Source organism: Leptonychotes weddellii, chromosome 2 (assembly GCF_054177405.1).
Source record: "Leptonychotes weddellii isolate Sample4059 chromosome 2, ASM5417740v2, whole genome shotgun sequence".
Classification (NCBI taxonomy): Eukaryota; Metazoa; Chordata; class Mammalia; order Carnivora; family Phocidae; genus Leptonychotes; species Leptonychotes weddellii.
In genome coordinates, this window is record NC_138370.1 from 52,985,472 (window position 1) to 53,006,733 (window position 21,262).

Sequence of the window (21,262 nt, forward strand, 5' to 3'; positions counted from 1 at the left end):
TACTTTAATTACACACATACTTGGCTTTGAAATACCTCTGTGTATTTAACGCGTAAGAAAATATATTTTAGGTTTAAAGCGAAGAATGTTGCACCACCCACCTCTTTAATCTTCCTTCACCAGACCCCAAATCCCACAGCAGTGGTTCATGCAGCCAGAGAAGCCGTGGCAACAAATTTATGAAGCTCTGGTTAGACTCACTGCGATTTTCTCACCATCTTGCTCTTCAACTGTAAGGTTTAAAATAAACACCGAGGAAAAGCTGCCGCGAAATTTCTGGAGCAAAAGGTAGCTGTAGGCAAGTGACTGTGGCTGGCTGCTTTGAGATTGTTGCATTGCAAGGGCAAGGAAGGGAAGTGTGCCTGGTAGTGTCAGGGCTGATTTTTTTTAGGAATTTCTAGAATAAATATTAGTGTAAATGTGGGTAAGAAGAAATAGCAGTTTTAGCCAGAGGGTTCACTGAAAAAAATTGTAAGTCATGTAATCAGGACAATCAGAAGAATGTATTATTATGATATTCAAACTCATGAAACCTGGCTAATCAACCCCTGATTCAGCTATTCAAAAAAGTCATTGTATCATTTTCTGGTTTACAGATTTTATACATGTGTTAAGCTTTGTCTCATAATAATCAACCATGCTGTCTTAGTAATTCATCAAATATCTTATTCATGCGTCAGTTTTCTTAAGTCTATGAGTAGGATTCCAGCCAGATCAACTTGAAGACCCAGAGTCAGTAGTTTAATTTTGAAAAACTGTATAGAAAAAAAGTAGGAGAAAAAGATGGTATTTCTTCCTGTTTTATAGCAACTGCCATAGGTAAATGGGTAAGTGTTTATAAAGTTTACAGAGTAAAAGAGCAGGGTTATTAGTGTCAATGTCTTCATGACGTGTTTTCTTCCCGCTACATTTCTAACCGTGTCAGGTGGCTTGCTATTGACAAGGCTCTGGTTTTATTTTTAGGTTAATGTTGGAATATCTTAGTTCAAGTGTATGCTGCCCACCTGCCCCTGTGCTCCCTCCTCTTTGAGCATGCGTTCATTCCTCCAGCAAGTACCTGCAGGTAGATGTGCACATCTAATCACCCAGAACTTCCAGGCAGTCTCTCCATCTTCCATCACTGCATCACCAGATGGATGCCTGGGTGATAACATTTCAGAAACACTGTTTTCACACTGCAAGTTGGACACTAACCTCACAAATCCTGAAGTATAAATTCATTATGGTTTTATCCTTCTCATTGTATCATCTGAACTTCATATTGCTGATTAAACCCAGCAGTGAGTAGAAACAATACAAATAATTTTTTAAAATCAATTTTCAGTTAATCAAACACACGACTAGAGTTGATACTAACATTATAGCTAAAGAATACCCTATTGCAGGAGGTCCAACCAGTTTTATGCCTCTTTATTTCTGCCCTCGACTGAATACCATCAGCAGACTCGGGGGAACTGCGGGTGCCAAGACCGATCTCGATCTAACATAAGCATATTTATATCTTATCTACACCCCTATATTACACCGTCACTCTTATAATAACTAGGTGTTCACCTAATTTCCAAGCACTGGTCCCACCTGTGGGTCTTCTACCTGGGTTTCTTCTATGGTCCCAGTTTCCAAGTAGCAAATCTCGTAACTTAATCTTGCAACAATAGTAATAGTAATAAAAATAACCACACATTTTTTTAAGATTTATTTATTTGAGAGACAGAGTGGGGGAAGGGGCAGAGGGAAAGAATCTATCAAGCAGACTCTCTGTTGAGTGTGGAGCCCAACATGGGACTGGATCCCCTGACCCATGAGATCCTGACCTGAGCTGAAACCAAGAGTTGGATGCTCAACTGACTGAGCCACTTAGGCGCCCCTAACCACACTTTTGTGAATAATAATAATATGTTGTCGAGTAATGGTACATTTTTGAGCACTTGCTACATGCCAAGCAGTTTTCTAAGTGTTTTACGTATATTAATTAATTTAATATGTGCACCACGGGCCCCTTCTTGCCAGGATTACAGACTGGCTTATAGACTGCCCAGGAACTCATGACCAGGAGCAGAAGCCTCACTATCCACGGATAGCCTCCTTGAAGCTAAGGGCTTCTGTCCCTTAATTTATTCCTTTATTAAAGCATCGTATTCATCAATTTTCTATCTGATTTCAGGAACCCTAATACTTCATTTTATACCCTCCCGCTCCACCTCTGCAACCAGAACCTGCTCTGGTCAGCTTCTCAGGAATTCTCTGCCCCCATGGAGGAAGTGAGGGACAAGGAGGCAGTTATAATGCCTCATCTTCCCCTCTACCAGCCTTGTTCTGCTGTAGGTTACTGGCCATGCCTGGTAAATCCTGCAATGTGTCTCTTTGCAGCATTAATTTGTGGTCAAGCATAATATCTGTGCCAAACAACACCAGGTCCACTGCGAACCGGATCACACTAACTGGATTCATAGTAATTCCTCCTAGCAAGAAGCTATAAAACAGGAGCTTGTTATATTTACTTGCAGGATGTTTTAAAAATTATCTTTAAAGGGTAGATAATAAATCCTGCCCAGAAACCCCGACTATAGTGATCAGCATATGTGAAGTAGTCAAAGGAATATAAAACAAAAATATGTTTAATCAAGAATGTAACCCTTGGGACACCTGGGTGGCTCAGTCGGTTAAGCATCTGCCTTCGGCTCAGGTCATGATCCCAGGGTCCTGGGATCGAGTCTCAAATCAGGCTCCTTGCTCAGCCGGGAGCCTGCTTCTCCCTCTGCCTGCCACTCCCCCTGCTTGTGCGCTCTCTCTCCCTCTCTCTCTCTCTGACAAATACATTAAAAAAAAAAAAAATCTTAAAAAAAAAAAAAGAATACAACCCTTTCTGGATCATGCTAAAGAAGTGAGGTAAGGTAAAAACAGATAGACTTGAGGCCAGACAGACATGAGTTTTACTCTTGGTCTGCCACTTACCACTTACTCTTAGCTCTGTGAGGTAAGGAATTTAACTTAAATTCTGAATCCCTTTCTTCATCTGTTAGACAGGAATGCTGCAACATTTCCTATCTCACAGTTTCATGGTGGGGTTTCAAAATACTACATTTCATTCAAATGCCCAGCACAAAGTATGGCACAAGATATATGCTTGATAATGGTGGTGAGTACCATGGTAACAGCCATGGCCATAGACCATGGAAATGTGCTATTTTAATCTCTGGTCGAGATCACAGAATGAGCATTTAGTAATTGCAGATGAATCTTCAAAGGAAAAGAATGGAGAAAGGAAAAGGAGGGAAAAGTTTAAAAAAAAAAAGAGCTAAGATAGGTTAAAAATTAGAAGGAGTAGAAGGAAGTACAGCAACCCACAAAACTAGCCTTGTGGCCGCTGGCATCATGAAAATTTCCAATTGGGTGATTTTTCTTTCCTGAGCCATTACAGACCATATTCACTGATGACTCAACCCAGGTAAGCCATATCTTTGCCCTGTTTTTAAAACTGATTCTCAGGGAATTTTGCAATGATTTAAATTAATCACGTAAGACTAAAGTTATGAACTACACTAGAAACCCAGGTTATAATTGAATTGATTCACTGGCTGACTCTCTGGTAGGAAGAAACAAAGGATACAGAATCAGAGCATTTGTAAGTACCTAGAATGATGTTTACCTAAGAACGGCAAAACCAGGATGGAGTATATTTATAAGTGAGTACATTCTATCTCGACATTTCTGAGGCAGAACCTCCAAATGCTGTCCAGTTCTATCCACAGAAGAATTCCTCATGAGAATTTTGAAAAGAGAAGTTGAGTCATGTGTTGGAACAAATGATGATTTTTTAGCCTCCCACAACACCAAATCATGGAAAGATTTCAGACGCTGTGCAAAAAGAACATGAACATCAAAGTTCATGGTTCCCTTTCTACAAGTAATGTTTATCTTTGTTTATGCAAAGAATTGAAAATCAAAATGTGAGTGCAGATTAGCTTTCATAATAATGTGTCTAATTTTCACTGTCGATGAGGGGGAGAAAAAAGCAAAGTTTAAAATGTGTTCATTATTTCACGAAAATCAACTCCCCAGTCCCCTCCCTTGCTGATTTTTGTTACCTACAACAATTTAGCCCTGTTTTTCATAACACAGACTTGTTTAATCCTCAACCCTCAGATCCTCCACTTTCTTGCCTGCTCTAACATTTACATTCAAACCAAATGAAAAACTTTAATGCACAATTTTAATTTATGCTAAGTTTATATGAGGCAACAATGTGACATGAAACCAAAAAATGTCAGTCCATCTTAGATTGTATTAAGAGAAGTGCAATATTCAAAATGAGAGAGGGACTGGTCCCACTTGAACTTTGGGGAAAAAACGACAACACCTAAAGTATTATACCTTTTGAAGATTCAACATATAATATCCATTTCTTCCATTCTTGAGCTCAGGACCAGCTAAAAAGTAAAACATGGGGAACCAGCAGACAGAGGTTAAACAGTCAGCTTTATTATTGATAAACTAATTGGAGAAAGTGATGTTAGATCTGTGATACAAAGAGTCTGTTAATATTCTAGGCCCACAAGTTCTTCCTCTGTCCCCATACACACACCCAAAGTCTACCTCGGTACCCCAGGGAGAGTCTGGAGCTGCCTCTGCCTAGGGTAGAGAAGAAAGGGAAAGAGGAAGCTTACAGTCCTTTGATAGATTTGTCCCACCCAATTAGATCAGCTCACCTGTCATCACCTAACAATTAAGTGACTGACTTCTCTGTAGGAAAGAGTCAGTGAGAAATAGGACTAGAGACCAGGAGTTTTATTCCAGTGGAGGTCTTTGAGCACAGAAACACTGACCAGGAGGAATTTCCCTCCCAACAGCACTCAATTCTAGACACTTCATTTGATAAAATCAGAGCATGTTGAGAGCAGGACCAGGAAAGTGGGGACCTTTGAAACCCTGCATCATGACAAATGGATGCAAGGGCAAGACTACATGGAATTAATACCTGTCTTCCAATAGTCGCATGTGTAGCCGACTTGGTCTGTATAGCCTTGTGGCAGAGAGATATTCTACTTGCGCCTCCGTATTTCCTGCATCCTGCTCAGTTAGGCAAACCCATATGACTAGTCCTGGCCAACAGATTGTGAGAAGAGCGGACAAGTGTCATTCGCAGGCTAAGTCAATAAAAGGTCCATTCTTGATTCTTCAGTCTCTCCTTCAGTTCCCTGCAATGACCAGGGAGGTCCCACATTCCAAATGGTGTACCTCCATCCACCTACGTCCTGAATGAATGACAGAGACAGAGTTCAAGAGCACCATGTCATGGCCTTGCAGAATGAGAACAGAAAGCACTTTCCAGAGTCCAGAATCAGTTCTGGAACCAGGACCATTCTCCATCCCCAAAAGAGGAGGCCTATAGAATATCCACTTCCCGAGATTTCAGAATTGCTGCAGACCAGTGAATGCTGTGCACCTCTTATTTCTCACCATTCTGAGTAGGAGTGTTTACTGACATTATATTGACCCTATTCTGTTGTATGTTGGGTGAGAAAGATGTATATAAACTGTCTCTTTGGTTTGTAGATTTGGGGAGCAAGAGAGGTCACACGCTGATCTGATATAGAGGCCATTATGGGATCACTCAAAAATTCCAGACCTGAGGCTCAAAGCCTTGATTTAAGTTGCCTCACTTGTGGAGGGGTCAAGTGAATTCTCTATTTAGAAAAAAGGGAGCAAACCTATGTTGGCAGCCAGAAGGGAGAACTATAATAGTGAGAGTGTTGCTCACCAAAGATGGTGATTCAACAGAGCTGTGTGACTAGCCCTGGGCGATGGGCCATGGACAGAAGTGACTTCAGGTATGTCTTACAGATATCTGAGTCAAAAATACACTTTTCTTGTGCTTAAGCCATTATATATTTGGGGGTTTGGTATGACAACAGTTAACATTACATTAACAAAAACCTATACCTGCATATTGATCAACCTTACCATCATCAGCACCACCACCACCACACACGCACGCACGCACGCACGCACACGCACGCACGCACGCACGCACACGCACGCACGCACGCACCCCTACACTCAGTCACTGCACGGCCCATACCTGCTCCTATTTTAGGCATGGGCTTGCATGCATTGAGAGGCTATTTCTGAGTCCCCTCAGCCAGTCTAATTTAGTTTCTCTGTCATTCTCTTTTTCTGAACACCCTATTCTTTCCTGCCATTTTACTCATCATGATAGATAATTACATACTCATTTCTGTGTAATTTATTTAAAGTCTATGTCCTCAACTGATCCATAAAATCCATGGAGTCAGAACCTTTTGTCCACCAATAACACACACAGAGTCTGCACTGTGCTTGGCAAACAGCAGTCACTGGATAAATTTTAAAATGGCAAAGATGGTGGTGCCTGGTTGGCTCAGTTAAGGGGCTGACTTTGGCTCACATTGTGATCTCGTGGTCTGGGACTCGAGCCCCATGTCGGGCTCCCTGCTCGGTGGGAAGTCTGCTTCTCCCTCTGCCTCTGCTGCTCCCCCAGCTCATGCATGTGCTTGCTCGCTCTCTCGCTCTCTCTCTCAAATAAATAAATACAATCTTAATTAACTAATTAATTTTAAAATGGGGAGGATTAACAAGTGGGAGGCCATTACAGGAAATACACTTTTCATCACAAGACCACAACTCTAGACCAAAACTCATAGAGAATTAAAATAAAATAAAGACCATGGGGATATTTTTTTTTTTACCTTTATTCGTTCAGAATGTAATTCTAGACCAATCTACAACCAAGAGAAAACCCTTAAATTTTTAAGTGGCGTTAACAGGCTGAATAATATAACAGTACAGCCCCCATATGTACAAGCAAGAAGTCGATTTCCATTCTCATCATAAAACCTCTTTCTAAACATTTACATTTCCTTCCCATCCAAAACAATGCATTAACATGATCATGCTTATATAGCTAGTCAGCACAAGACAAATGACAATTGATACTGAACTATTGAAGTCTTGCGGTACAGTGCTCACAATTCCACGCTGTAACTGTCGACCTTTTCAGTGCATTCACCAGGTGGCACTGTCACCAATTACATTAAAAGCACTTCATTAATTTTTAAAGGCTAGAATTACTCAAAAAGTTTCTGTATCGTAAATAACATGGAATATTGCATTTAAGTCTAAAATGGCAAGATCACTTATACCTTTTCTACAGTCCTCCATGTAATATGTGTAGGAAAATGAATGTTATATGAGGAGAAACAGACCAAGTTCTTATATTTTTACCTAAAAGTCTAGTTATTTATTTTAAGTAGTGTCTGTTGATACTTAAATGATTACAAAATAAATCAATGTTAAATATTGCACAAAATCTAAAGGAAAATGGCCACGTTACATCATACTATATTGTATAGATAATGATTAAAAGCAGCTAATTAGAAGCTTTTTTAAAAATTTAAAGTTTCTGACATCATTTTCCACCATTCCATCAATTCTTCCTTTTCCTCTTCTTTCCTTTCAGAAAATGACTCCAGTTCAAAATCAACCTAAAGGAGAAAATCAAGAATATATTGTTACCAAACTGCATGTGTATCTTTAAAAGCTGAAATTAATGAGCGCAATTCTAGAGCTTATAGAATAAGCTCAGTTCAGCCACCTCAATTAAAGTATATCCTAAAAATCTCTTGTGATAAACAAAAGATATTTTCAGGGGAAAAAAAATCAATCAAAAGCCATTATGTTTGAAATGTGCTTTGATCTTATAGTCTTATAGGATTATTTAAAAGCAGATTATTTAAAGGCAGCTTATTTAAAGGCAATCTTTCCCTGCCAATAAGAAGATGTAATTTATAATTAATTTTCTTCCTTTGAGTATTCACTGAGCATCTATAAACCTTGAATTTTCTCCTAATAGCTGGGGAAATATGGCAGAATGTAGTTCAGTGTCCTGGTGTCCCAAACCACAGGTTCTGCTTTCCAGAATCTTGGATCTGCTAAGGAAACTGATGGAGACATATACATCTCCAAACCACTACAAAGGCCAATGGCCCAGGAACTCAACTCTGTGTGAACTGGGAGTTCTCGGCAGGTCTATGGATATCCATGCACTTCGGCATAAAAGGCTATTCAAAATCTGTACTTCCCATCCTCAGTCCTCCTCGGGCCCTTTAGATACCCCTGCTCTCATTGCAAATAGAAGTAAGAGTTCCTGGATCTGGCCACTTAAGCCCCTAGTTATTTAGGAATATAACACTCACTACCTCCTTGAAGTAACACTGGCCAGAAAGGCTGAGATCCAAATAATTGAACATTTAACAACCTGTTTCTGGGGCTACTTTTTCCTAGGAAAGTTTCACTTGTCCAAATTTACCTCCTGATTTTAAAACACATACAGCCTAATGTACACATACATGCAATGAAAACCAAAGCACCAGTTAAAAATTCAAGCTATTCTGTCTGCAAAACTAAGCACTTATACTCCAAACTTTGAGTCATGCACAAAAATGCAATAAATTCTTTTTAAGTAAGCCTTTCAACTGGAAATCCTGCAGGCCATTCCCTGGTTGCAAAAATGTAATGCAAAGATTGTAGAATGCAGTAGAATCCTGCTCCAAGAGAAGTTTCGGTCTCATCACCATCACCTTCCTAGTGAAATAAGTGGTACCTACTTAAATAAGATGCACTTTTTGATAGCTCTTAGCAGGGGGTCTTTCTCATAATATGCGCTTAATAAATATTTGGTTAATGTCTAAGATCACCTGACAGGCATAATTAATTTTTCCAAATACTCACTGAGTAGTGTACTGAATGCTAGAAATAGAAAGATAAATGGAACAGAAATCTCATTTTAGATTGAAATCAATGTGGCAAATAAAAGTTTAATTTTTTTAAGTTGTAACTGATTTTCTTGTAGATGTCTTCAAAAACTGAGAAACGATAAGGGAGCTTCACACTGAGTGGCATAAAATCAACCAAGGAGCCCTTGGTCAAGTCACCTGACTTTGCTAGGCCTCAGTTTTCTCATCTGTTAAATGGAGGTAATAGCAGTACCTACTTCAGAGGGTTATTATGAAGACTAAATATAAATCATTTGAATACGTGTGACACAGACGAAGTACTCAATAAATCTTAGCAATTATGATCTCTTACCCCAACAGCAGGGCTATAAGGAACTGCTACTTTCTTTGTTATTGCCAGATAGCCCGGAGCGGAGGCTGTGAGTTTATAGTTTCCGGGCACAAGCAATCTCCAGTAATCCCCATCCTTTGCTGTAGGGAAACAAAATATCAAATCACATAATTATGCCATTTTAGGAATACCTAGTATACCTCAGTTCAACTTCTTTGATTCCCTATTTTTAAAGTAGATGTTTACGGAATTTGATAAAACTCCACTGAAATGAGTGTTACACTCTCTTAGAGGAAGAAATTTCTAATAGCAATTTTACAGATATTAATGTCAAACTGTCAATAAATCTTCTAAGATCATGGATCCTCATAATCACATCAGGAGTGACACAGGTAAAAAGATATATAAAGCCCCCAATCATGATGCCAGAGCATCTGGTGCTGTGTTTTGATTCTGGCCAAGTGTCTTGCCATGAAGACCTGATGGGCTGAATCTAATCAGTGCTTCACAAAGTGTGACCCAAGACAGCCTCATTGGAAATCCTAAGGCACTAGCTAGAAATTTCTATTTCTGAAGATTCAGAATAGGTTGGTCTGAAGTGCTGGTCTGGAGGGACTGCATTTTCAACAAATTCTCTGGAGAATTCCTAAGCAGAGGTAAGGTTCATACTTCTTCTCACCCCACATGTCCACAGCTCCATCCTCATCTCGGTTAGGATCCCTGGCCAGCCCTATATAATCAGTCTCATGCATGTGCCTTCAACTCATCTGCTTTTCCCTCTTGGTTATACATGCCAGGCAAGCCACCAACCCTGGATCATTTCTGGCTCTCCACCTGTCCCCACGGAGCTGGGGAAAACACACTGCCTTGCTCATCAGTCTCTGACTCATATACACCGACCTAACCTCGGGCATGGAACTGCCCTGTCTTCCTTCTAGACCCTTCCTCCCTGGTCCTTCCACGCTCTCATCTTCCTAGATCAGTGAACATCAATCACTTGGAAAACTTGGTACAGTGCAAATTCTAGTTCGCTAGCCCTAGGGTGAGGCCTGAGATTCTGCATTCCTAACCAGCTCCAGGGCAGTGCTGAATTCAGCTGCTGGGCGGGGCACACTTTGAGTAGCCAGTCCCCAGTGAACATTGCACACTTTCTCCTTTTTCCTAACACCCCTGACACATCCTCTTCATCCTCACTCTCAGTTGATGCTTTCCATCTTACTTCACTGTGAAAATAAAACCAGAAAACAGAAAAGCCCCCGTGACCATCTTTCCCAATCTTCCTCTGACTCCCACATCTCCTTTCAGCTGGTGCATCACTGATCGCCTTTGCTTTATAGCAAAATGTCTGAAGAGATTTGTAATACTCTATTTCTAATGTCTCTCCTATTCTCTCTTAGACCCTCCAATGAGGCTCCCACCGGCCCGTGGAAACAGATTCTATAGGGATTCTCCACACTGGTTCATTCACAAGGTTCATCTTACTTGGCACTCCTGATCACTCTCTCTTTCTTGAAACACTTCTGGGTCTCCAGGACAATGCATTCGGTTCTCTCTCTACCTCGGGCTCCATTCCTCCTTCCTATCCTGCCCTCGAAAAGATCTCCTCAGATTTCATTCCTTTCTACCTGTATGTATTTCCTATGTTAGATTTTCCTAAAATGCCTGCGTCATGGAATGCAGAAAAAATCACATCTCTCTGGCACTTGGGTTAACAGGCAGAAGAGGCTCCATGTGGCCAGAGGGGACCGAGGCCTGAGTGCCCTCTCTGAGCTCTCTGAGGGCTAAGGGAGCAATGTCTTGGCACAAATTCTGGTATATTGGTTCGCAAGATGTGCTGGCACTTAGTGGAGTGTTGATAAATATTTGTTGAATAGATAAATAAATGGGACTTTAGGGGGGCATGTTAAGGATTTTTAAAAATACCCAAGTTAGAAATGAGGAGGTTAAGAAAGAGGTAATGGTATAGAGTGGGAAATAAGGTAAATGTTCATTAATTATAAGGCCTGGAAATATGTGAATAGTTCATAACTAAAAATATATTGTTGTTGTTGAAAAGACCCAACAAATGACAGTTAAAACTAAAATGAGCCAGATAAATGTTGATCAACAGGAGTAGGTAGGTTTGTCAGGAAAATACATCCTCGTCCCTGAACAGGGAAAACTGAAATGGGGTTTTGAAGTTAGAAATTACTAACATCCACCTCAAAGCTGTTAACATCTTGTTTGACCCTGAGTAAGTCTGCATTTATCATACAGATTAAATGAAGAAACGTGTGAGGAATCCTAGACACACAATACACTGGCATTTTTCTTTCCTATTCTTTCCACTCTCTCCTGAGGTCCTCCAATTAACAGCTTGTCAGCACTTCAGATTGATCAGAAAGATGCTGATACTTCAACTCCAGCGAGTTCATTTGCTTTTGCCTCAAGAACTACACGGAACGTGATGGAATGAGCACTGGGTGTTGTATGCAACTGATGAGTCACTGAACTCTACCTCTAAAACTAATAATACACTATATTGTTAATTAATTGAACTTAAAATTAAAAAAAAAAAAAACAAAACCTACACGGAACCTCCAGTGGATGGCACCACCTGTGAGCTCCGGGCTGAGAGAGTGAGGAAAGGGCGCCATCTGCTGCATTCCAAGTTCTAAGCCAGCAACCATCCCGAGTAACTGCCTGACCTGCTCCCACAAAGGAAATTTAACTAGATCAAAGCTGGAGGAGAGAGAGGTAAAGAGACAGAAGGCATTCGATTGTTTTGCTTAGAATAGCGTTAAGAACTGTAACTAGGACAACAAGTAATCATGCTCTGTATTACACTAGAGCCTCCAGATCACGGCAGAGAACACCCACCAGATGTAACATCATGGTCTATTCCTTCCACAGAGATGGTTGCATTGGCAATCGGGTTCCCTTGAAGGTCTCGGACAAAGCCTTTAACTCCTCGGTGTATCTGTGAAGGTCAAGAACCAAAAAAATCAAATTAGAAATTATCTAAGAACACGTTTCATGTCAAGAATCTCCTTAATTTCGGGGCACCTGAATGGCTCAGTCAGTTAAGCGTCTGTCTTCAACTCAGGTCGTGATCCCAGCGTCCTGGGATCAAGCCCCACGTCGGGCTCCCTGCTCAGTGGGGAGTTTGCTTCTCACTCTCCCTCTGCCTGCCGCATTCTCTATCAAATACATAAATAAAATCTTAAAAAAAAAAAAAAAACTCCTTATTTTCGAGCAGAATACTGTAGATCTTCATTGTTTAAGGATCAAAATATGCTCAAATTGTTTTGAACATTCTCTACACTGTTCTTTCTCAAGTGGACAAATGGGAAGTAATCCCCTGAAAATTGACATATCGTTCTGTGTCAAAGAAAGACAACAAAGTACCTTCCAAATCACCAAAACAAAACAAACAAAAAGTCTGTCATATCTGTAAAGGAGATCTGGGCTTAGCATATTTCATTACTTTCTCCCTCTTACATTTGGTCACCTGTGTGTAGGCTGTATGGCCCCTGCCAGCTAACAAGAATCACATTCCAGCCCTTTACCCCTTGTTCATGTTGAGTAAAAAGATATACCGTGACTAGGCTTGCAGTTAACCCATTAACAATATTCTTTTTGTTGAAAATAAGTGACATGAAAGATCTGTGAACTTCAAAACTGAAGACTGGATTTAGAAAGGAAACGGAAGAGGCGCTGTCAAGAATAACGTCCTGGAATTAAGCTGTAGTCGATAACTAATGCAATGCAAACTACAAAAGCAGCTTTTTCCTTCGTTTTTAAACAGAATTCAACTAAGTCAATATGTGTTTCAAGTGACAGAGAGTCACTTCAGGTTCCTGAGAAAGTGCTGCTTCTGGAAATACCAAATGGTGATTCATTAAGCTTAATTACTTAACAGAAGATGCCTGAACTTCCCAGAGGTTCAGCTTGGTCCTCACTCCATCTAACCCTAGAAATCGAATTTTCTTTTGCTCCTGAGGATACTGAAATATTTCCCACAGAAGGTAGAATAAGTCTCAGGTCTGCCTTTGTCATCAGAGAATAAATCTGGCAGTAGTACAATGTTTTATCAAAGAGATGCCCCGTGTTATCAATCAACAAATCTTTTTGCATTTGCTATTTTTTTTTAAAATACAGAATCTCTAAAACCCTACAAAAATAACATGTATTTCCTTTCTCTAAAGGCAATTTGGAGATCCGAAAAAATTTAGAGAAGAGGAAGAGAGCTACACAGAGAGCAGAAAATCAGAGGAAAAATACAAACTTCAAATTTCTTAATATGAGGGCTCTTCAAGGAAATTTAGAAGGCTTGTAAACAAGCCATTATTTACCCACATGTACTCTATGCTCACTGAGGCACTATAATCCTGGTATTATCAATATTATAAACCTTAGAGAAATGAAAGTTTTAAATTTCCTTGCCATTCGAAAATAAGTCAATCACTTCAAAAACACATAGTTCGCCTGCATTAGGCATAAATATACCCAGTTAATATTCATGACTTTACTTTTTCTGCCTCTGCAACCCAAAACTTATAGTATGCCATTTAAGAAATAGTGAAATAAGTAGCTATCTATCTCTGATATGGCAATTTTGGAGCAAACTTCTCTGAAAAATTCCACTGTAGTAATAAATCTCAACGGAAGTGTTACGGGCTCTCACAAAGCCACATGAATGCAGATCAGGAAATGCTGTCATTTTATGGCTTTTGCAAAGGAAATCATGGAAGTTCAAATTTCACTCATGCCTGAAGAAGCTATTTACTACACTTGTCCTTCCTATAATGCTCTCTCCTCAGATTCCAGGACATCAATCAACCAACGCTGGGAAAAAAAAAAAAAAAACAGAGATTCCATTGTTACTAGAACTGTCCATATCACTGACCCTTAAGCCCTCCCATACGTTAGGTATCAGCCGAAGAGTTTGTTGAAATGGAGACTCTGGGGTCCTACCATGCAGGGAGTGGGATTCAGTGGTGGGCCAGGAAAGTCATTTTTAACAAGAACCTAGGTGATTCTGATGCCAGTGCCCACAAACCATTCTTTGGGAATTTCTTTGGGAATTTTAAGAACTAGACTGTTCCAAAGCTATTGAGTGAGAGGCTCTCCACCATAGCGAACTATTTATCTTAATTAACTTTACAATTCCAGTTCCTGCAAACATCCCTTTAAAGCCCTGCAAGGGATTTCCTTTCAACCAATTACAGAATTAGACCTTCTAATCACCTATTTTCCATGAGTTGTAAACTAGTCCACACTTAGACTTTAGGTCCAGGTGTTCAATTACTAAGCCCCACTGTACTCTGTCCCATTGTCAATAAAATAATTTCAACACAGAACTTCTGGCAGTCTTCACTGACCTGTCATCAGCCTTTGATTCCCCAAACTAAGTGTTCTATGAAGCAAGCTGGATGAGCCCATTGTAAGCATCACTCTCACTGCTTCCACACAGCTGGTACCATAACACTGAGGTCCTATCAGGGTGGATCCTATGGGTCTGTGGACAGATCAAATTCTGATTCCAAGTGGCATAAAACAGCACTGTACGACCTGTTCCCTCTTCTTTCCAGCTTATTTCTATATAAATTGATGAGTTGATACATGCTTACTTGCCACCATAAATATAACACATATTCTCCTCTTTCCTGATGGTACACATTTGTGGGTTTTGTTTTGTCTTGAGTTTTTTCTTAATAACTAAGACCTAAGCAGCAGCTGAACCTCTTTTTTAAATTAATGAGCAGGACTGGTTTAGGGACCCAGTGTGCTGCCATGGCTTTTTGTAACTGACCTTTATTTTAGCATTTATCATCCTCTCGTGTGATTCGGTACTGACGTTTCTGAACTCACTAATATGAAGACTTCTATCCCCAGTGCTTCACAGTGTGCCTAAGACACTAGAGTACCTGAATAAATTTTTGTTGAAAGAACTATATAAATAGAATGAAAAGCACTGTTATAAAGGAGGCATTATTTGACATCTAAGTGGAGGACTTTTCAAATAGCCCAGTCTTACTTCCTCTTCCCAAAAAATGTATTTATAGCTCTCCTCGAAGGAGATGCTATTCGGGGGTTCTTATCAGGGTTGCTCTAGGGTCAGCATGGCTAATTATCCTCAGCTTTTGTTGTAGAAAATGCCTTTTTATATTAACATGCAGCAGGATTCCACTGATTGAAAAACTGTGTAATGTAATTTTTAATCTTTGTAATTGGTGGATCTATTCCATGAGAATCACTTTTAGTAAGGTGTTATATGGATATCTGACACGTGTAAAAGAATACTTAGGCTGATTTTACATTTTTTTAAATGCACTGGTGTCCTATGTATATGTTGTCCACATATATGCAAATAGCTTCATGTTTATTTAACATCATTTGTTCATATCAAATTAGTTTTTAAATTAGTCTGGACTATCTGCTGGCGTGTGAAACTGACATCACTCTACTTAGCTTTGGGTGTAAAAAGCCACATACAGAATGGAATTTGAAGCCCATCAAGGCACCACAGGCAAGAATCAGAGTCTTTAGGTCTGTTTCACCAGCGCGGCCCCTGGTGCCAATGTCAACACAGTATAGAGGTGTAGGGTGGGCAGGGGACTGGCCTGGGTTTAATCTCAGTAGATAAGTTATCTTACTCTTGCAGATGGTGAGATTCCCCCCAAATTCCGTAGAGACCCCACTGGAATGGCTACTTAAGTGCCTCTCTAGCACAGATCTAGGCTTGTGTGTCATCGGAGGCAATATGGCATGGTGATTCTGGAAGGACACAGCCTGGATTCAAATTCTGCCTGAGTGACTTCAGGCCAGCTGTTTGACTTGTCCGTGTCTCTGATCCCTCATTTTTAATTCAGGGATGATGATGATGATGACGACGATGATACAACTTCTATCATAAGGTTGTTGTGAAGATTAAATGCATTAATGATTACATGTAAGACATTCAGAACAATGCCTGGGAAACAATAAACACCCAATAAAGGAAAGCTATAGGTATTATGATTACCTCAGATCCCGCTCAGTGGAGGGTGAAACAAGTGGGGCATATGGGGCACAGAATTTAAGAAGGCACTCACACTCGGGTGCTGATCCTATACCCACATGCCCTGAAGAATAAATACCTCCTTAAGTTTTGGGCCCCAGGCGCCTCACTTACCTCACCCTTGTCGTGGTCCTGCCTGGGATGCCCTACAGGCCCAAGACAATCAGGGAGGAGGGTCCTAGGACTGCCTGGCTTAGAGCAATATGAATGAACACAGGATGTCACTTCACTTTACCACAAATCTCAGTTTAATCAGTTCTCAGTGAATATTCATGAGCCACAAAACCTATGACAAATGAAAGCCTGTTTGGACTACTACCGACATGTTTTCCAAATGTAGCATCCTCATTCTGAGTCAGATGGATTCCCCTGGACTGGACTCCTCACAGGAAACGATTGTATGCCAGGTTTAAATGCTCTGAGATCTTCCATTTTATGCTGGAGGTGGTGTTTACCTGCTCGAGGTAGCTAACAAGGGAGTTTTTGTTATCCTCCCAGTAGCTCTTCAGAGTCTCTTCAGGTGGAAACTTTTCACAGCTAAGCTCCACAGTGATCTCGAAACAGTTGCTGCTGAGATAATTGAAGTCTTGCATTCCTGCCAAGGCACCAAATGGAAAGTCAAAATATACACGTGGAGACGAAAACTCTACACAAGCTGTTCTGCTGAATTGGGAGCTAAGCAAAAGACACACCAACCGGTGCATTTTGAGTAGCCTGTGGGAAACCACAAGGAAAATCACCTACCATAAGGGACAGAACAACATAATTGGGAGGCTGTTACTGCCTTAGAGCAGAAACTCTCTCGGGTTCTTAAGCAATCACTTAGCTTAATGCATTGCTGTTGTTGGGTGCTAAAGCAGGCAGCGACCATGTTTTGCATTGCTGGAACTGTCTTCAAAGAAGATAACAGGGAACAATGACATCAGAATGACAGAATAGGAGCTTTCTACGATCTTCCTAGAAAAAGAACACCAATCTTGACAATCACCCATGGAACAAAGTGCCTTTGTGGAAGGCCAGGAGTCCAGGGCAGAAGTTCCAGCACACCACTGGAGGGAAAAATCAGAGACTGGATACACTGAAGTAAGAGTAATGATTTTGCTTTATTTGCATCAGACCTTCCCTGATGTGGCACAGCTCAGTACCAAGAGAGAACTTTTTGGTCCATGATTTCTCTCATGAGGGAAAGTGGGAACGTGAGTGAGTTGTGCTGGACACAGCTTCTTTCTCACCCCATCCAGAAAACTTAAGTATACTACATGACCAGGGCAGGGAATGGCTGGGAGAACAGTAGCCAAGACTTCCAGAGTGTATCAAAGGGACGTGGATCTTACTAACCACATCACAGACTCCATCAGGAAGCCTATCCATTAGCCATTGGAGACACCTTGCCTGCAGATCCCCTCAACTGGCCCACAGGCACCCCTAACATTCTGCACACCCCATCCACACACCTCACCCTGTGGCCAGCTCCCTCTGCATGCCACTGACAGTAGCAACAGCAAGCCTTTTCAGATGCCCAATAAGCACACACAGAAAGCCGGCCCAACTCTGCAGGGCTGAGAGAAATTTGAGCATTTAGCACTGCCCTAGAGAAAGCAAACAGTAGGCTATCAGCAACTGACCTGACCCTGCAGGATCAAAAGAAGGCACACAATTTTAAGAATTCTCCCCCTAAGAAGTAAGGAGGAGGTATAGCATAGAAAAGGTCTGGGAAAGCCTCAGAATTCCTAACAGGGCTAAGAGAAGTTATTACTCTACCAAAGCCTGTTGGTAAAGACAGAGGAGGTGACCTTCTTCTTCAAATGGGAAGGCAACAACACAAGACTTCAAGGAACATGAAAAATCAAGGAAACATGACACCACCAAAGGAACACAATAATTTTCTAGTAACCAACCCCAAAGAAATGGAGATCTGTGATTTTTGCAATAAAAAGTTCAAAATAGTTGTTTTAAGGAAGCTCAGTGACCTACAAGAAAAAACAGAAACAAATTCATGAAATCAGAAAAATTATACATGAACAAAATGAGTTTAACAGAAAGAAATCATAACAAGAACCAAACAGAAGTTCAAGAACTAAAAAACAACAACAACAACAAAAATACAAAGAATTAAAAGGAGGAAAATGCAATAGGAAGCATTAACATCAGACTGGATCAAGCAGAAGAAAGAATCAGGAGGCAGATTCTTTTAAAGGAAGCAGGTCATTTAAAATCATCCAGCCATAGGAAAACAAAGAAAAAAGAATGAAGAAGAGTGAAGAAAGCTTACATGACTACAGGTTACCATTAAGAAAACAATCTACAGGTGGGGAAAAGATGGCAGAGGAGTAGGGGACCCTATTCCAACCAGTCCCTGGAATTGAGATGGATATCTACCAGACCACTCTGAACACCCACGAAATCAGCCTGAGATGTAAGAAGATAGATCTGGATCTCTACAAACAGAATATCACAGGTGGTTGGTTTCGAGGTACAAAGCAGGGAGCCATGATTCCACAGGCACATATCGGAGGATAAACGGCAGCGGGAGGGAGCCTGGCTGCCGAGATCCTATACTGCCGGTGAGCGACAGCCTCCAGTGCTGGGGACCGGGCACACACTTGAAGACTGGTAGCAGTGGGGAAAGGACTTTAGGGTTGCCCCTGGACGGAAACCCAGAGCTGCAGGGCCACGCATGTGAACTGGGGGCGGCTGGCAGTTTTAGAAGCCCAAAGAGCAGAGACGTGCCCCGACCTGGAGTCAAGGACTGGGAGCACTGCTGAGAGGCGCACAACCCAGGACCACTGCAGTTTTAAGCAGCACAGACAGAAACGGAGATAGTGTGGCCTGGAGAGCTCACTGAAGAACAGACTGTGATCTCTCTGCTCTGAGACAGAGGACTGGAAAGGGTTTCTTCTGCTCTGACTCTTGGAAAAGACACGGAAAGCCACCAGAGAAAAAAAGCCCCCAAAAAACAGTTTTCACTGAGCCCATCACCCACCACAGGGGGCAGGGCAAATCTGCCCAAACAGGGTTGCTTGAGTAACAGCACAGTAGGCCCCTCCCCCATGAGACAGGCTGGGAAAACAAGAGGCCAGCAACCCTAAGGTCCCTAGAAAAAAGGTGCATCTTGCTTGGGATGTGGTCAATAATTTGGACTCTGTACTTCCCCTCAAACACCCCTCAACAGAATGACTAGGAGGAGGAACCCCCAAAATAGGAAAGAATCAGAGACTCTGACTTATGCCACAGATTTACAAATGGTTTCAGATATAACCAAGATGTCGGAGATTGAATTCAGGCTACCAATTTTGAAGACAATAGCTAGAATGGAGAAATTAATTAATGGCAACATACAGTCTCTAAGGGCAGAAATGAAAGCTGAATTGGCAGAACTTAAAAATGCTATCAGTGAGATCCAATCTAATCTAGATAATCTAACACCTAGGGTAAGCGAGGCAAAAGAACGAATTAGTGACCTAGAAGACCAATTAATAGACAAAAAGGGAAAAGAAGAGGCCAGGGAAAAACAACTCAGAATCCATGAAAATAGAATCAGAGAAATAAGTGACACCATGAAATGTTCCAATGTCAGAATTATTGGAATCCCTGAAGGGGTGGAGAGAGAGAAAGGACTAGAAGATATATTTGAGCAAATCATAGCTGAGAACTTCCCTAATCTGGCGAATGAAACAAACATTCGTGTCCTAGAGGCAGAGAAGACCACTCCCAAGATCAAGGAAAACAGGTCAACACCCCGGCATATAATAGTAAAACTCGTAAACCTTAGAACCAAGGAAACCATCTTAAGGGCAGTTAGGGGGAAGAGATTCCTTACGTACAGAGGGAGGAACATCAGAATGACGTCAGACCTATCCACAGAGACATGGCAAGCTAGAAAGGCCTGGCAAGACATATTCAGGGTAATAAATGAGAACAACATGCAGCCAAGAATACTTTATACAGCAAGGCTGTCATTTAGAATAGATGGAGAGATGCAGAGCTTCCAAGACCGGCAGAAACTGAAAGAATATGTGACCACTAAGCCGGCCCTGCAAGAATTATTAAGGGGGGGTTCAATAAAAAGAGAAAGACCCCAAGATTGATATAGAAAAGAAATTTACAGGGACAATCTATAAAAACAAGGTCTTCACAGGCAACATGATGACCATTAATTCATATCTTTCAATAATCACTCTCAATGTGAAAGGCCTAAATGCTCCCATAAAACAGCAGAGGGTTGCAGACTGGATAAAAAGACAGGAACCATCTATATGCTGTCTACAAGAGACTCATTTTGAACCTAAAGATACATCCAGACTGAAAGTGAAGGGATGGAGATCCATCTTCCATGCCAACAGACCTCAAAAGAAAGCTGGGGTAGCAATTCTTACATCAGACAAATGAGATTTTAAACTAAAGTCTGTATTAGAGACACAGAAGGACACTATATCATTCTTAAAGGGTCTATCCAACAAGAAGATCTAACAATTGTAAATATCTATGCCTCCAACATGGGAGCACCCATCTACATAAGCCAACTGTTAACTAAAATAAAGAGTCATATTGATAACAATACGTTAATTGTAGGAGACCTCAATACTCCACTCTCAGCAGGAGACAGATCACCTAAGCAGAAAATCAACAAAGAAACAAGAGCTTTGGGTGCCTGGGTGGCTCAGTTGGTTAAGCGGCTGCCTTCAGCTCAGGTCATGATCACAAGGTCCTGGGATCAAGTCCTGCATAGGGCTCCCTGCTCAGCAGAGAGCCTGCTTCTCCCTCTCTCTCTGCCTGCCTCTCTGCCTACTTGTGCTCTCTCTCTCTATCTCTGTCAAATAAATAAATAAAATCTTTAAAAAAAAAAGAAAAGAAAAGAAACAAGAGCTTTGAATGACACACTGGACCAGATGGACCTCATAGATATATACAGAACTTTCCATCCTAAAACAACAGAATACTCATTCTTCTCGAGCACACATGGAACTTTCTCCAGAATAGACCACATACTGGGTCACAAATCAGGTCTCAACTGATACCAAAAGATTGAGATTATTCCCTGCATATTCTCAGACCATAATGCTTTAAAACTGGAACTCAATCACAAGAAAAAATTTGAAAGAAATTTAAACACTT

General features: G+C 41.0%; 1 protein-coding gene across 1 annotated transcript in view; it reads right to left on the bottom strand.

Moving 5' to 3' along the window:
- Positions 1–6,713: 6,713 nt before the first annotated feature.
- The window catches only part of CPE (carboxypeptidase E), a 112,952-nt gene continuing 98,403 nt past the window's right edge, over positions 6,714–21,262 (bottom strand). Inside the window, exons 6-9 of the mRNA XM_081811192.1 lie at positions 16,603–16,742; positions 11,965–12,064; positions 9,127–9,245; positions 6,714–7,523 (exon numbers count right to left, since the gene is read on the bottom strand). Coding sequence (XP_081667318.1) covers positions 7,425–7,523; positions 9,127–9,245; positions 11,965–12,064; positions 16,603–16,742 — 458 coding nt within the window. The 3' untranslated portion in view covers positions 6,714–7,424. The remainder of the gene's footprint in view (positions 7,524–9,126; positions 9,246–11,964; positions 12,065–16,602; positions 16,743–21,262) is intronic.